Here is a 12,337-nt window from a genome sequence, read left to right on the forward strand (position 1 = left end):
GCTGCTCAACTGCAGGGTATTCTACTCAAAATGATGTCCCGCCATCGGAGCCAAACCCGACAGGGATCATCTGGACCAGAAGGACAGGACATCATCCTTGTGAGACACAAAGCAATGCAGGATCACTGAAACAGCTTTTTAAGTATATGTAAGCCCCGAAGTTTACTTCTATGTGTCAAAACATATGGCTGCTATGATGCGGTCCTCTCGACTATTCCAGAACCTCGAATCCAACCAGATCAGGCGCCCAATTGCCCGAAGCCGACGCAGTGAAGGTCACTTCGTTGCTATCTCCCTTCTTGAACCCATCAACAAGAATTGTGAGCCGGTCGCTCTCGAACCAATCGCCTCCAGCATTCGGGAACGCCCATCGCTTTGCATCTTCTCCGTTGACCGAGATTGACATGTTCCGGGAGTTTGTCTCCCAATCGCCGATCGTGTGATGGTACTCATGATTGATGTAATCGATGCCAAGATAGACTGAACCGTCCTTGGGTGCACTGACTGACTTGAAGGTCACTTTAGCATCTTTGCCGATGGATCCGACCTTTTTGTGAGTTGGAAGACATTCTGTGTCTTTGCAGTTGACGAGAGAAGCTGAACCCGAGAGAGTCGCGTCCTGAGCTGAATAGTAACCCGCGGCCTTGGGAGGTGAAGCCGGACTGATGTCGGACAAGATAAGCTGTCGTAACTCATGAGGCGCAAGTTTAAATTCCTGGATACCCGAGATGCTAAGATCCTCATGAGCCCATACGTCTCGTGCCGCCGCCTTGTCAACCCCAATCAGCGACAGATCGACCTTCACTGTCTGGGTCTCGTTCTTCCAGTTCAAAACGCCGAGGACTTTGCGGTTAGAAGAGAGGTTCCCAGCCCAGATATCCCACTCTTCCTCGGTATATCGGATAACGAGCTTCGCTGCTTCTGCTAAAGGATCTTGATTGATGGCGATGACTTCTTTGTTGGACATAATCTCGAGAGATTCGGCAGGTATTTGCTTGGCGTCCATTACGCCGCCGATGATGAGGGGAGATTTCATCATGGACCAGAAGCCGAAGTGGAAACGTTCTTCATCGTGTGAAAGTGCACCAAGACCGATGCTACAGTGGTTAGTAGATGTAGAGAAGGGTTGGCGTCGCAGCTCACATTAACATGTCCATATCAGCAAAAGCGCCTGGCCCATTGTATTTGGCGTGAGCGACAACCTGGTTAGTAATGCGCCAGATTGCTCTCCAGGCATTGAAAATATCATTACTCATTCGCCATGAGTTACCTAGAGGAGCAGCCCTGATTATTGTCAGAAGAAGAACTGCAATTTGCTGCGACAACCTACCATTGAGGAACATCTTCACCAATACCCCATTGGCAGAGGAAGTACTTGATGTCGCGGTCAGTCTCATTGATAGCCGCAGCCATCTTAATGAAGCGGTTGGGGCTCTTTGCCTCAGCTGAGTCAGCGTCGACCATGTTGGTCTTGGATGTCGCGTAACAGTTGTCGTATCTGGAGATTGTCAGTAGATGCGAATTCGGAAGTGAGAGGTAGTCTTACTTGAGGGTGTCGCCTCCCCATTCGGCAAATGACTTTGCGTCAATCTCCTCGTAGTCTATCGTAGCCAGTTAGTGCACCGAAGAGTTTATGACCAGCTGTACGATGCGCATACCAAGAGAAGCAGGAATGTCAGTTGAACCGCACTGTAAATATCCAGCTCCCGAGTAAAGACCAAACTCTAGACCCAGATCATGGATATACTCTCCAAGAGCTTTAGGACCCGATGGGAACAGAGTCTCATTCCATTGTAGTCTTCCTTTGCTATCTCGGTCTCGCGAAGGCCATCCGCAGTCGACGGTGACGATGCTGTAGCCGAGATCCTTGAAACCAAGATCAACCAACCCTTTAGCATTAATTTTGATGATGTCCTCGGACGGCCGGCAATTGTAGTGATTGTAGCTATTCCATCCCATTGGTGGAGTGGGAGATTTGACGGTCTTGCCATTTGCGCTGGCAAGAAGCGCGGCAAATACAAGGGAAGCCATATTGATGACGAGAGGAGAATAATCAATGCACGCTGAGAAGCATCCCAAGGAAAGTTGTATCACTCTTATACTCGCTCTGTCCATGAAAGCGCGTATTCAACCCGGATTCCAGGCTTTTACCCATCAAACTTTTGGGTCTTAGATGCAGACGGGACGAGAATGGAAACTCATGACACCATACTCACGATTCGATAGGTGCGGCTACCTCACGAGCTAACATACGATCACAGATTCAATTGCTAATAGGTGCGCATCTTGATTTTGCGTTAAGGTATGTCGATCACCGACGCATGGGGTATTTTACCTGCGGGGAACCCCTCCCTGTTCTTGTTTGACGTTACATCCCGAAACGGGGCGAAGAGGATCAAGATTAAGTGTACGGAAACTGAACTGAGACCGAATGGAAGATGCACTCACGGTTTGTTAGGCGATCAAATGGTCATGTGTTCATTCAACCGTTGAATCATTTAGCTACCCAGCACGTTGAGAGTAGCATTGACCATCCCCGCCGAGATATGTAGGACATCTTTCAAGACCAAAAAGGATGAAAGGTGCTTGTCTACAGTGTATACTTTGTTCCGCCAAAAATTGGAGCCATCTGACCTGGCATTTCCTTCTCAATAAGCCCCTTAAACCTCCATCCAGTACAATGTCCTGGCATCAGCAAAGCCGGCTTGAGATCCTTGAGATCCTTCATGCTCTGCTCCATCTTATCAGGCGACGCATCTGCGAGGTGGTAGCCGCCAACGATGGCGTAGATAGGGCTGTTATCGATGGTTTTAGCATGCCTGGCAATATTAATGAGGCCGGCGTGACTGCAGCCAGTGAAGATGACCAGGCCCTTGCCTGCGAAGACGTTAGATACGGTGATTGATTGAGAGATGAGAGGGACTTACCTTTGAGCTTACACATGACAAACCGCTCTTCCATGATCAACTCGTCCTTGATCCATTCATCCTTGGCCGGATCATATCGAACACCACCTGGGATGCCACCTTCATACTCTGTCTGGCGCGGAATCTCTCCAGATATGAGAAAGGCATCATCTAGAATGGTTCGTGCCTCATCCAAGACAACTGTCTTGCCACCGGCACTATTGACCTCACCCACAGTAGGGTCTGCCTCTAGCGAAATAGGTTGATCGAACATAATTCCTCTGAATGCTGGCTTATCTGGAGGAAGCGCAACAATGACCTGATCGCCATCTGACCTCCCGCTGCTGGCGAGCCGAATCGCCGAGAGAAGCCCACCAGAGTGATCTCTATGCCAATGCGAAAGAACAATAGCACCTATATCAGTCATTGGGAGCTTGAGTCTCTGGACGTTTTTCTCGAAAACGTCTTCCTCGGGTCCGGCATCGAAAAGCAGCGTGTGAAACTTATCGTCCTTCTTCGCTGTCTATCAAGGGTTTAGTACACGGTACTGGCAGTAGAGAGGACAATCTCACGATAAACAAGGACAGGCCATGAGCGCCGCAACAGATATTTCGCATTGGCATTTCCAACCGAGCTCCTCCTCGAGAGCTGGGGTCAGACACGGGGCTCAATGGGACACCGGCGAAGGATTGGGCATGCTGAACCCGCGGGTTTGGGCTCGGCGAGATTTGATCAATCTCATCATTGATCAAGACATGAACGTCGAGGCTGTCGACTTCGATGAGTGATGGCGGGTTTGACGTCATACTGAGAGAAAGAGTACTAGATGTGCTATTTCATTCTCATTTTCTAACGGGCAGAACGTGTCTTATGAACAACTTTTGAAGCCATCGTATCATGCCAAGTCCTTTCTGAGTCATGAAATACGATGTTTGCGGCGTTCGGCTATTGACAGTGTCCGAGATGTTCTTAGCTCGGCTGTCTCCATCATCGCAGCAATATTGTATGGGTAGCCCAATTTCATGATGTTCTCTTACAAATATTCTAATGACCTAAGAGCAGACGGAGAATAAACAACAGGCCGAGGAAGAGGGCTTCTTTGGCGATCCCTCATGCTCATGATCCCGCTGAGTAAGACTTGCAAGGTCCGTGTGATGCCGAGGCTAAAAATACCCCTCATAACTCCGAATACAGCAATAAACACCGACCAGCATCACGCAGACCGATTGTGAAATACAGTGATATTATTTTTCAACTTTCAGTAAGCAATATTGACATCATGTTTCCATCCCCTCAAGACCCGATTATTATCGGTGTCGGAGAAATCCGCCAAAAGAAGTTCACCCTCGAAAATACTCTCGAACCAGCAGAGCTTATCTTATCAGCAATTCGCCATGCAGCAAAAGATACAACTGTCGATGTTATCAACCATGTAGACAGTATTTCTGTTGTTCCCCCGTGGTCTTGGACATATGATGATCTACCAAAGCATCTTGCCCAGAAACTTGGCGTTCACCCTTCGCATCTTGAGCTCTCGAGTCATGGAGGTCATACGCCTGCGTTGCTGTGCGACGCAGCAGCCGCCAGAGTGGCGGCCGGAGAAACGAAGTTAGCTGTTGTTACAGGAGGAGAGGCGTTAGCATCATGTAAGTTGATGTGAGATTGGGATGGAAGAGCCTTTAGCTGATGTGCGCCAGTGTTTGCGTGTCAGAAAGCTGGACGTCTTCCTCCACCGGGATGGACTGAGATGTCTCCTGATGCAAAATTATATGGCCCGAGTGACCCTGCACTCTTGAAAGGTGAGCCTTAACTCAAATCTTATTAGAGACTGTCTGATAGGATGAAGATGTCGGTGCCTCGCACTCCATCGGAATGCCAATTCAAGTATACCCTCTATACGAAAACGCATACAGAAAGCATAACCAGCAAACATTCCATGAGAATCATCATGAATCAGCAGCCCTTTACGCCGAATTTGACAAGATTGCCTGTCAACATCCGATCAGTTGGAGAGCAGGCGAAACACCACGAGACGTCGATGCTATTAAGACGATAACCAAGCAGAATCGGATGATCTGCACACCTTGTATGTATGTTCGCCATGGACTCTGACTATCAGCTAACTATTTAGACCCATTGTTGATGAATGCCTTTAATGGTGTAAACTTGGCGGCGGCCTGTATCATCACTTCTGCTGAGTATGCTACCAAGCTAGGCGTCCCCCAGGATAAATGGGTGTACATCACTGGCGGCGCTGGCTCGAACGATAGTTCACATTGTCAGTCGACTGTCCCCCCTCAAATGAGGTGATTGCTGATATTTAGTCTAGTTTGGGAGCGAGCCAACTACTTCTCAAGCCCTGCTATCGAGTACTCCATCGACAAGGCTCTCGAATCCGCTGCGCTCACTAAGAACGAGATCGACTGCTTCGACTTCTACTCGTGAGTTCAAGAAAAATGGGCATTGGGGTGGAACTCACATGATGATAGGTGCTTTCCCATCGTCCCGAAACTTGCTTGTAAGCATGTCGGTCTCGATGTTCAGAAACCAGCCAAGCCTATCACTTTACTTGGTGGCCTTACTTCCTTTGGCGGTGCAGGCAACAACTACTCTCTTCACGTAAGATCTCTCGTGCTCTGAGGATTATGATCTAAGGTTTCTGGACAGGCAATCGCGGAGATGACAAGAGTCATTCGAAGCCGAAAGCATCAAACCGGCTTGGTGCTTGCGAACGGAGGAGTTCTATCCTGGCAACATGCTCTGTGTTTGTCGGCTCAGTCGCGGCGCAATGTCTCCACTTATGTGAACAGAGAAGTTCTTGATAATGGTGATGTTTCTCAAGGTCCAGCGTTTACCCCAACAGCGCAAGGCGAAGCTGTAATTGAGGTTTGTGCCATGCTCCAATCATTTACATCTATCTAACGCGTTACGTGATTATAGACTTATACTGTGGACTATGATCGAAAGGGACCCAAGCTCGGCCATGTAATTGGAAGACTGGTTGAGAATGGACAGAGATTCATTGCAAACCATGGTGATGAGCATACATTGGCGACTCTTGTGAGTACTAACGGAGAGCCGATTGGTATGAAGGGTCGTGTGAGCGGGGCTGATGACGGCCGAAATCTCTTCACTTTATCAGCGAGTGCAAAGCTGTAGAAAGCAACTATAGACTGTGACGAAGTGCATAATTGACAATAGCCTTGTGTAATCACCGACGTAATATTGAAGCTATCACCGGCAGTATTTCTGTTTATTTCCGTTAGTGTATGAAGTGGCCCCATGATTCATGCTCGTGATTGATGAATCGGTGCGGAGCTATAATAATCCGGAAACAAAACCTTACCAAGACATTGACAACGCTGATCCTTCCTTTTTGTCAATCTTGAATGCATTTATGACGTCACATCTCATTCCGTGGAAATGGCATTGGCAACACGACTTCTTCTCGTCGCCTTCGTATGCCTCCTCTTCGCCGACCGCGTCTCAGCCTTTGGAGCAGGTGAAGTAGCAGGCACTAGCGAATTCAACGGTTACGTCTGGCGTCATGGCGACATCGTCGAAGCCCTTCGGTACCTCCCAGCGAGTTTCGTGACGCACTACAGATTTTCAACTCTCGAGCGACGACAAATTTACTTTGGGAACTGGCTACGAGACTTTTCGCAAATCATCGATACAACAGGCCTTGACAATGTTCCGGAACCTGTTCTCAGGGCTATTGTCAGCATCATGGGGTTTCTGGAGTTTGGCTTCGCGACCGACGAGTTCGAGGTGACGCGCGAGCGCTTGGGATGTTACACTCATGTGGAGCATATCGACAACCCCAAGGGATACCCGAGTAATGCCAAGGAGATTGACGAGAGGTTGAGAGGGCCTTTGGATCCACGCGAACTCGAGTTTGACCCCAAGACGGGCATGAAGAATTACATCGCAAACTCGGGCAAAGGCTGGGATACGTCTGCTGATTACGTCACGCGAGAGCTACGCGAGTGCATTCGACTTGGGCGCGAGAAGGATCCAAAGTCGAAGAAGGAAGCTTTCATTCATCTTGGCGCTGCGCTTCATACCCTCGAAGACTTTTCGGCGCATAGCAACTTTACGGAACTCTGCCTACATGAACTTGGCGAGCACGACGTCTTTGCCTTTGTCGGCGAAGCCTGTCGCGTCAAGACGCCACGATGGAGAAGTCGCATGGTACCGCCCATCGTCACTGGCACTTTCGGAATGCTCGACATCTTTCACAGTATTCTTGGTGAAGCCGACGACATGGCCATCCTCCAGTGCAAAGGCTCACTGCAGAATCTCGAGAACGTGCGCAAGCCGACCCCTCCTTTCACATGCCCATGCTGACAGCCAACAGGAACTGAACCTCGGTGAAATCGCCTTCCAGCACATCTTCGACCTACTCAAAGCCGCGATACAAGCGATAAGCAAACTAGCCTCCAAGACGAACGACCCGATTCTCCAACAGCTCGAGACCGTCGGCGTGCTCTTCAAGAAAGCCGAAGAAGAAAAACAAAGCTCAACCGCCGCGAGCAGCCTCGACGCCAATCAGCTTTGGCAGACCATCGAACCGATCTTCTACCTCCACGATCGAATCAAGAAATGGATACAAGAACGCACGGAACAGCATGATGCTGACCCGCTGTCGGAGGAGTCGAGCACGCAGTTGGGCAAATACACGGACCAGCTTGTCTTCAAGTATCTGTCGCTCATGATTGAGAGCTCTATCATGCAGTTGCGCAATGCGCTTAAGGCAGCGAAAGAACGTGTTGATGCTGAAGCTGCGAAGTCGACTTCTGCCGAAGTCTATCTCGATGGCGACGGGTCTGATCCGAGCCATTCGGACATCTCAAAGGATCACTTCAGCAACGTCCTCAACCAGCCTGCTGGTCTCGTCTCCTCCGTCACGACAAACTGGACAACGCAACAGGTCGTCAAATGCTGGGATGATCCATTCCGCAACGAAGAAGAAACAATCCGCCAGATCCTCACAATCATGCATCATCCCGCCTTCCCACGCCACAAAACACCCATCCAGAAATACATGTTCACCGCCGTCGAAGAATGGTGGAACCACAACACGGCCTCCGAAAAAGAGACCATCCGAGGTATGCTCACAAAGGAAAGCGTCCGCAACCGCCAGCACGAGAATCACACCCTCACTCTCAAAGATCTCGAAGGGAAGAGGAAAGGTGTCGCTGATTTCCCTGGCTCAAGACCCAAGATCAAGGAGAGACCTGCTAAGCCGTCACCTTTGACATGGGCTGTTGGCGAAGCGAAGAAGGATGCAAAGTGGATGTTTGGCGCGGTTAGAAGAGGCGCTGGCGACCCCGTTGCGGCGGTTTGTTACATCGGTGAAGGTCTGTATATGATGATTGTTTACGTTTTCATGATGCTTTTTGGTGCGTTTGGATTGAAGGCGAAGGCGTCGAGGGATTAGGATGTGATGTTAGCTAGATGTGATACCTGGTAGATCGAGATACATGAGATACACGAAATGTACACTAGACTCTTTGCTTGGAAGCCTTGACAGCTTGTCTCCTTATGCTTTTTCTATACACTGAATCACGAGTGCTGTCGCTGCTCTCGATATCCTTTTGGGGTGCGACCTTCTCATTGGGCTCAGAGCTTGAAGCCACCAACTCTCTTCTGCAAGATTTGAGCAGGGTCATACCTTTTGCTGACCGACCTGAGAAATTCCAGCTCATCAGCTCCGTATGACTCAAACGGCTTTTGGTATGGCGTAGCGTAGTTGAGGTACTGGAACTTCTGCAGCAGTCCCTTTGCACGAGCATCCTCTTCCCATACTGACAGAACCTCCTTGGCCTTTGCTTCAACGTTTGAGTTAACAGCCGATTTCGGCCACAGCGCTGAGATAAGAACAACTATCATTGTTAGCAGATGTTCATGGGATGATTCAATGGGTACCTACTATAGCCATCATGGGCTGTTTTAAGGCCGAGGACATTGGTGTGCTTAGAACCTTCCAGCATCGCTGCTACCAACGGCTCAAAGGCGATACTCCATGTCACGCCGTCCTGTGGGTTGAACGAATAGATAGTGTTGTTGAGGGTCTCAAACATATGCTGCATATTTTGTGCGGATGGCTTCAGAGTCAATGTCGCAAAAAGCCAGTTCCTAGATCTGTCAGAGCCCGTTCAATCAAGCTCAACGTTGGAACTCACAAAGGCGGCGTATCCTTCTCATTCGCAAACTCTGCCAATGTCGTAATATTATTGACCAGCTTCGTGTGAGGCACATCTGAAAGACCCTTGAAGATCTTTGGCTGGGAAACGGGCTTCGTGTATACAGCCGATGCTGACAGTGACCAGCCTTTGGATGCTGAGCTGTAGAGAAGACTGGTAACCAAGGACGCGTCGGGATCGTATGTCGATGAATCAAGTAAGTCTGTAAAAGCCTGGAAGACCCTCCCCCTCTCGGTAATATTGTAGGAGATGCTTGTTGTAGATATGTCGCCCTGCGGAAATGTTTCAATGTCGAAGCGGCTAACAACTCCAAAATTGTTGCCCCCTCCTTTCAAAGCGAGGAACAGGTCTGAGTTCTCTTTCTTATTTGCATTGATCAGAGTGCCATTAGCGAGTACAACCTCGTAGTTGACCACCCTATCACAAGCCCATCCGACTTTGGTAGTGAAATGCGATATTCCTCCACCAAGGAGCAAGCCTCCAACACCGACATTTCCGTTTCGACCTCCGGCGACTTGAACACCTGAGCCGTCAAGATGCTGATAGACGCCAAGCCACTTTGCGCCTGCGCCGATGCTTGCAATGGTTGACCTCTTGTTCAGAGACACGGATGAGAGAGTTGTCATGTCAATGGTCACGCCGCTGTCGGAGTTGGCGAAGCCTTCTGCAGGAGCATGACCATGACTCTTGATTGAGAATTTGCAATCTTTTTGTGTGCTGATTATCCTCAAGGCAACGGCAACATCGTGGGCGGTGGTAGGCTGCAGGACGCAATCGGGGTGAAGCGCAGACTCTTGTTTCGACCAGTAGCAAGTTAACGTGGCGTTGTAGCTTTTGGTATCAGGAAAGCTGATTTTGTCGCCGAGACTCCCCTTTAATTGATGACACTGAAGCTGTCAGCAATTATAATTTTATCATGTTTGCCCCCAAGGCACATACACATGTTGATGCTAGCACGCTGGAGGATAGTAGAGCGGCAACGAAATGAGCGGTAACGACCTTCATGTCAGATATTGAAGAATGAGAACCTGCAAATGAAATAAAATCTGGGGTCCCCAGACTTTCTTGACTTAAGCTTGAGATCTTTTATCAATTGTGTTATTCGGACCGACTTGATGATTTCATGGCACTAAGACGCTTTTGATGCTGATATTCGGTCATAGTATGCAGTAGCACGGCTCTTCGGCATCATGAGGATGAGAAATAATTGCTATTCAGCCTGAAGACAAAGCAAATAAAGCAATAAGACGCAGAAGCTCAATCAGCCTTGATTTAAGGTATATGTTTCTTGACACGATACATAAACACTAAAGTTACATAAGATAATGCCCTTTCCAAGATCCTTCTGCCAACCATGCCGCATCGCCAATCCTTAAAGCCAATGATCCAGTTGTCAGCCCATACGATATAGTTCGGCCGAGTATATATGAAGGCTTTGTGGTGAATGTCGAGCGAGGCGGTCTTGTTGTGATCGTTCAAAGGGATGTCTAGTGCAGGCGTTTATTTCTTGCACTTCTTCTCAATGTGGTGCCACTTCTCGCCCTTGGGGCACTTGCACTTGTGGTGCTTCTTGGTGTAGACCTTGCCGGAGTCGTGGCACACGCACTCGCTCTTGGCGTGATCCCAAGAAGCGTGCTTGCCGCAGTGGTGAAGGATGCTGCGATCCTCGAGATCAGCGGGCTCAGCGTCGGGGTTGGGGAGGGCGGTGACTGTGCCCATGGCGAGAAGAGCGCCGAGGAAAGCCTTGTTGAGAAGCATGATGAAGGTTTGAGTTGGTAGTTGAGAGGTTGTAATTAGTTTATGTTGAAAGGAAAGATGAGAGAGTGGTGTTGTGAATGATACAATAGGATGCTGGGGAGCTCATATGGCTATATACCTCTTGGCTTATCCAGAAGCTCCCTAAGCTCACTTGAACTTCAAGCACATGTACAATGTGAGTATTGAAACTTCCCGTCTCGGATATCGGCCTCTTAGTCAAACACTGGGGTTATACGGCTGATCGGCAATGAAGCTGACAGGGCTGTCATAAAAACATGGAGCACTGCCACTGCTAGAGCTAGCTGTGCTTTTATGTCAACCTTTGTTTAAGTTGGGAAATATCCCGTCACTCCCGAGCTACCTTGCATTGTTCGTATTCACGATTCGATACTTTTACCAATTGACAATGCAATGCCCCTTTCGCCCTAAATTACCCCAGATTCGATTGAAGCCACCCCTGGGGCTATGCTTCAGCCCGATTACGAGAGGTCCAATCAAATTGGCTAGGCTTCAAGTTGTTAGACCTTTATTCCCATTTCCATCCGGAACGGTGTCCCTTTCAATTGGCAAGCATAATTCTGTTACAGTCATTGCAATGCACAGGAATACGCCATCTCACAAGTAGATAGAAGACCTTGTACTGGTAAGTTAACACAGAAGGTTTACGTTACTAGTGAAAGTCCAAAGCTCGACCTCAGGCTGCTGAATGATGGGGTTGATACAAACAAAGCAATCTTAGATCAGCACTCTCATAGCCTAGGAGCTTTACCGCCGAAGATCTTCAAGAGCTGTGAGCTGTTAGAAGCTATGAGCTGACGCGTCTTCCTTAAAGCCCAAGCGACCGCCCTTCCGAGACCCTCGGAGTTTTGATGCCCTCAAATCGAACAGTCCAGATCCAAACAGCGCATCATGATACTTCTCAGCAAGAGCGGCTAAAACGGAGCGGATATCGCTGCCGAGCGTCTCCCTTGACCGGGGCTTGGGGACTATCGGCACGTTCCGAAAGTCAATATCGAAAATAGTAGTCATCATCATGAGGCTTAGACATTGAGAGCTCCACATATTGCAGAACAATAGCCAATGATAATGAGAAAGATGGTCCTTTGGGGCAGACGATCGAGAACGTTGATTTAATTCACGGCTCTTGGAAAGCTTGTTTTCGGCACTCACGCTGATCAGAAGTGCCATTCACGTGAAGAGTCTTGGCGATACGAGCTAGATATGGGGCTGACTTAATGACCTTCTTGAAACAGACTCAGGCTGAAAACATTCGCTTATGGTCTCTGATATGGAAGATTGCTGCATAGCCACCCAGGAGGTAGTCGAGACGTCCGATCTAAGGTATCATTGAGCTTGTTGGCTTACAGCGTCGAAGGCTGAAAGGGAGGGTTAGCAAGGGAGAGGATAGCCGATGTTGGTCATTAAACCACTACTTCGGATCAGTCGGACACAAAGAAACTTAAT

At 48.9% G+C, this 12,337-nt stretch overlaps 6 protein-coding genes across 6 annotated transcripts; 2 read left to right on the forward strand and 4 right to left on the reverse strand.

The window, feature by feature from the left end:
• Window positions 1-201: 201 nt before the first annotated feature.
• On the reverse strand, window positions 202-2,031 carry FOBCDRAFT_170482 (glycoside hydrolase superfamily; the record flags this gene model as incomplete). The annotated part of the gene is made up of 5 exons (XM_031192323.3): window positions 202-1,097; window positions 1,144-1,284; window positions 1,331-1,498; window positions 1,547-1,601; window positions 1,659-2,031. The coding sequence occupies 5 exons, from the start codon at window positions 2,029-2,031 to the stop codon at window positions 212-214; spliced, it is 1,623 nt and encodes a 540-aa protein (XP_031031169.3). The 3' UTR covers window positions 202-211.
• Window positions 2,032-2,363: 332 nt separating this feature from the next.
• On the reverse strand, window positions 2,364-3,745 carry FOBCDRAFT_233421 (beta-lactamase-like protein). The gene is made up of 3 exons (XM_031192324.3): window positions 3,479-3,745; window positions 2,928-3,429; window positions 2,364-2,877 (listed from the first exon to the last, which is right to left on the reverse strand). The coding sequence occupies exons 1-3, from the start codon at window positions 3,710-3,712 to the stop codon at window positions 2,591-2,593; spliced, it is 1,023 nt and encodes a 340-aa protein (XP_031031170.2). The 5' UTR covers window positions 3,713-3,745; the 3' UTR covers window positions 2,364-2,590.
• Window positions 3,746-4,097: 352 nt separating this feature from the next.
• FOBCDRAFT_233425 (uncharacterized protein) lies at window positions 4,098-6,137 on the forward strand. The gene is made up of 8 exons (XM_031192325.3): window positions 4,098-4,552; window positions 4,604-4,705; window positions 4,753-4,992; window positions 5,038-5,184; window positions 5,236-5,347; window positions 5,396-5,525; window positions 5,574-5,792; window positions 5,847-6,137. The coding sequence occupies exons 1-8, from the start codon at window positions 4,186-4,188 to the stop codon at window positions 6,063-6,065; spliced, it is 1,536 nt and encodes a 511-aa protein (XP_031031171.2). The 5' UTR covers window positions 4,098-4,185; the 3' UTR covers window positions 6,066-6,137.
• Window positions 6,138-6,301: 164 nt separating this feature from the next.
• On the forward strand, window positions 6,302-8,381 carry FOBCDRAFT_11159 (heterokaryon incompatibility Het-C). The gene is made up of 2 exons (XM_031192329.3): window positions 6,302-7,217; window positions 7,267-8,381. Exons 1-2 carry the CDS (start codon window positions 6,330-6,332, stop codon window positions 8,347-8,349), a joined length of 1,971 nt encoding a protein of 656 aa, XP_031031175.2. The 5' UTR covers window positions 6,302-6,329; the 3' UTR covers window positions 8,350-8,381.
• Window positions 8,382-8,440: 59 nt separating this feature from the next.
• FOBCDRAFT_11155 (uncharacterized protein) lies at window positions 8,441-10,144 on the reverse strand. The gene is made up of 4 exons (XM_059607716.1): window positions 10,055-10,144; window positions 9,095-10,002; window positions 8,842-9,047; window positions 8,441-8,794 (listed from the first exon to the last, which is right to left on the reverse strand). The coding sequence occupies exons 1-4, from the start codon at window positions 10,118-10,120 to the stop codon at window positions 8,532-8,534; spliced, it is 1,443 nt and encodes a 480-aa protein (XP_059466161.1). The 5' UTR covers window positions 10,121-10,144; the 3' UTR covers window positions 8,441-8,531.
• Window positions 10,145-10,250: 106 nt separating this feature from the next.
• Window positions 10,251-11,037, reverse strand: FOBCDRAFT_233433 (uncharacterized protein). The gene has a single exon (XM_059609927.1). The coding sequence runs from the start codon at window positions 10,871-10,873 to the stop codon at window positions 10,616-10,618; it is 258 nt and encodes an 85-aa protein (XP_059466162.1). The 5' UTR covers window positions 10,874-11,037; the 3' UTR covers window positions 10,251-10,615.
• Between the last annotated feature and the right edge of the window lie 1,300 nt (window positions 11,038-12,337).

Source organism: Fusarium oxysporum, chromosome XI (assembly GCF_013085055.1).
Source record: "Fusarium oxysporum Fo47 chromosome XI, complete sequence".
Taxonomy (NCBI): domain Eukaryota; kingdom Fungi; phylum Ascomycota; class Sordariomycetes; order Hypocreales; family Nectriaceae; genus Fusarium; species Fusarium oxysporum.

Coding starts and splice junctions, on each gene's coding strand:
- FOBCDRAFT_11155 (XM_059607716.1), bottom strand. CDS start 10,120: ATGAAGGTCGTTACCGCTCATTTCGTTGCCGCTCTACTATCCTCCAGC. Junction 9,048..9,094: donor GAGAAGGATACGCCGCCTTT/GTGAGTTCCAAC, acceptor TGACAGATCTAG/GAACTGGCTTTTTGCGACAT. Junction 8,795..8,841: donor AACAGCCCATGATGGCTATA/GTAGGTACCCAT, acceptor TAACAATGATAG/TTGTTCTTATCTCAGCGCTG.
- FOBCDRAFT_233433 (XM_059609927.1), bottom strand. CDS start 10,873: ATGCTTCTCAACAAGGCTTTCCTCGGCGCTCTTCTCGCCATGGGCACA.
- FOBCDRAFT_233421 (XM_031192324.3), bottom strand. CDS start 3,712: ATGACGTCAAACCCGCCATCACTCATCGAAGTCGACAGCCTCGACGTT. Junction 3,430..3,478: donor ATGGCCTGTCCTTGTTTATC/GTGAGATTGTCC, acceptor AACCCTTGATAG/ACAGCGAAGAAGGACGATAA. Junction 2,878..2,927: donor TGTCATGTGTAAGCTCAAAG/GTAAGTCCCTCT, acceptor ACGTCTTCGCAG/GCAAGGGCCTGGTCATCTTC.
- FOBCDRAFT_233425 (XM_031192325.3), top strand. CDS start 4,186: ATGTTTCCATCCCCTCAAGACCCGATTATTATCGGTGTCGGAGAAATC. Junction 4,706..4,752: donor TGACCCTGCACTCTTGAAAG/GTGAGCCTTAAC, acceptor GATAGGATGAAG/ATGTCGGTGCCTCGCACTCC. Junction 5,348..5,395: donor GACTGCTTCGACTTCTACTC/GTGAGTTCAAGA, acceptor ACATGATGATAG/GTGCTTTCCCATCGTCCCGA.
- FOBCDRAFT_11159 (XM_031192329.3), top strand. CDS start 6,330: ATGGCATTGGCAACACGACTTCTTCTCGTCGCCTTCGTATGCCTCCTC. Junction 7,218..7,266: donor CACTGCAGAATCTCGAGAAC/GTGCGCAAGCCG, acceptor GACAGCCAACAG/GAACTGAACCTCGGTGAAAT.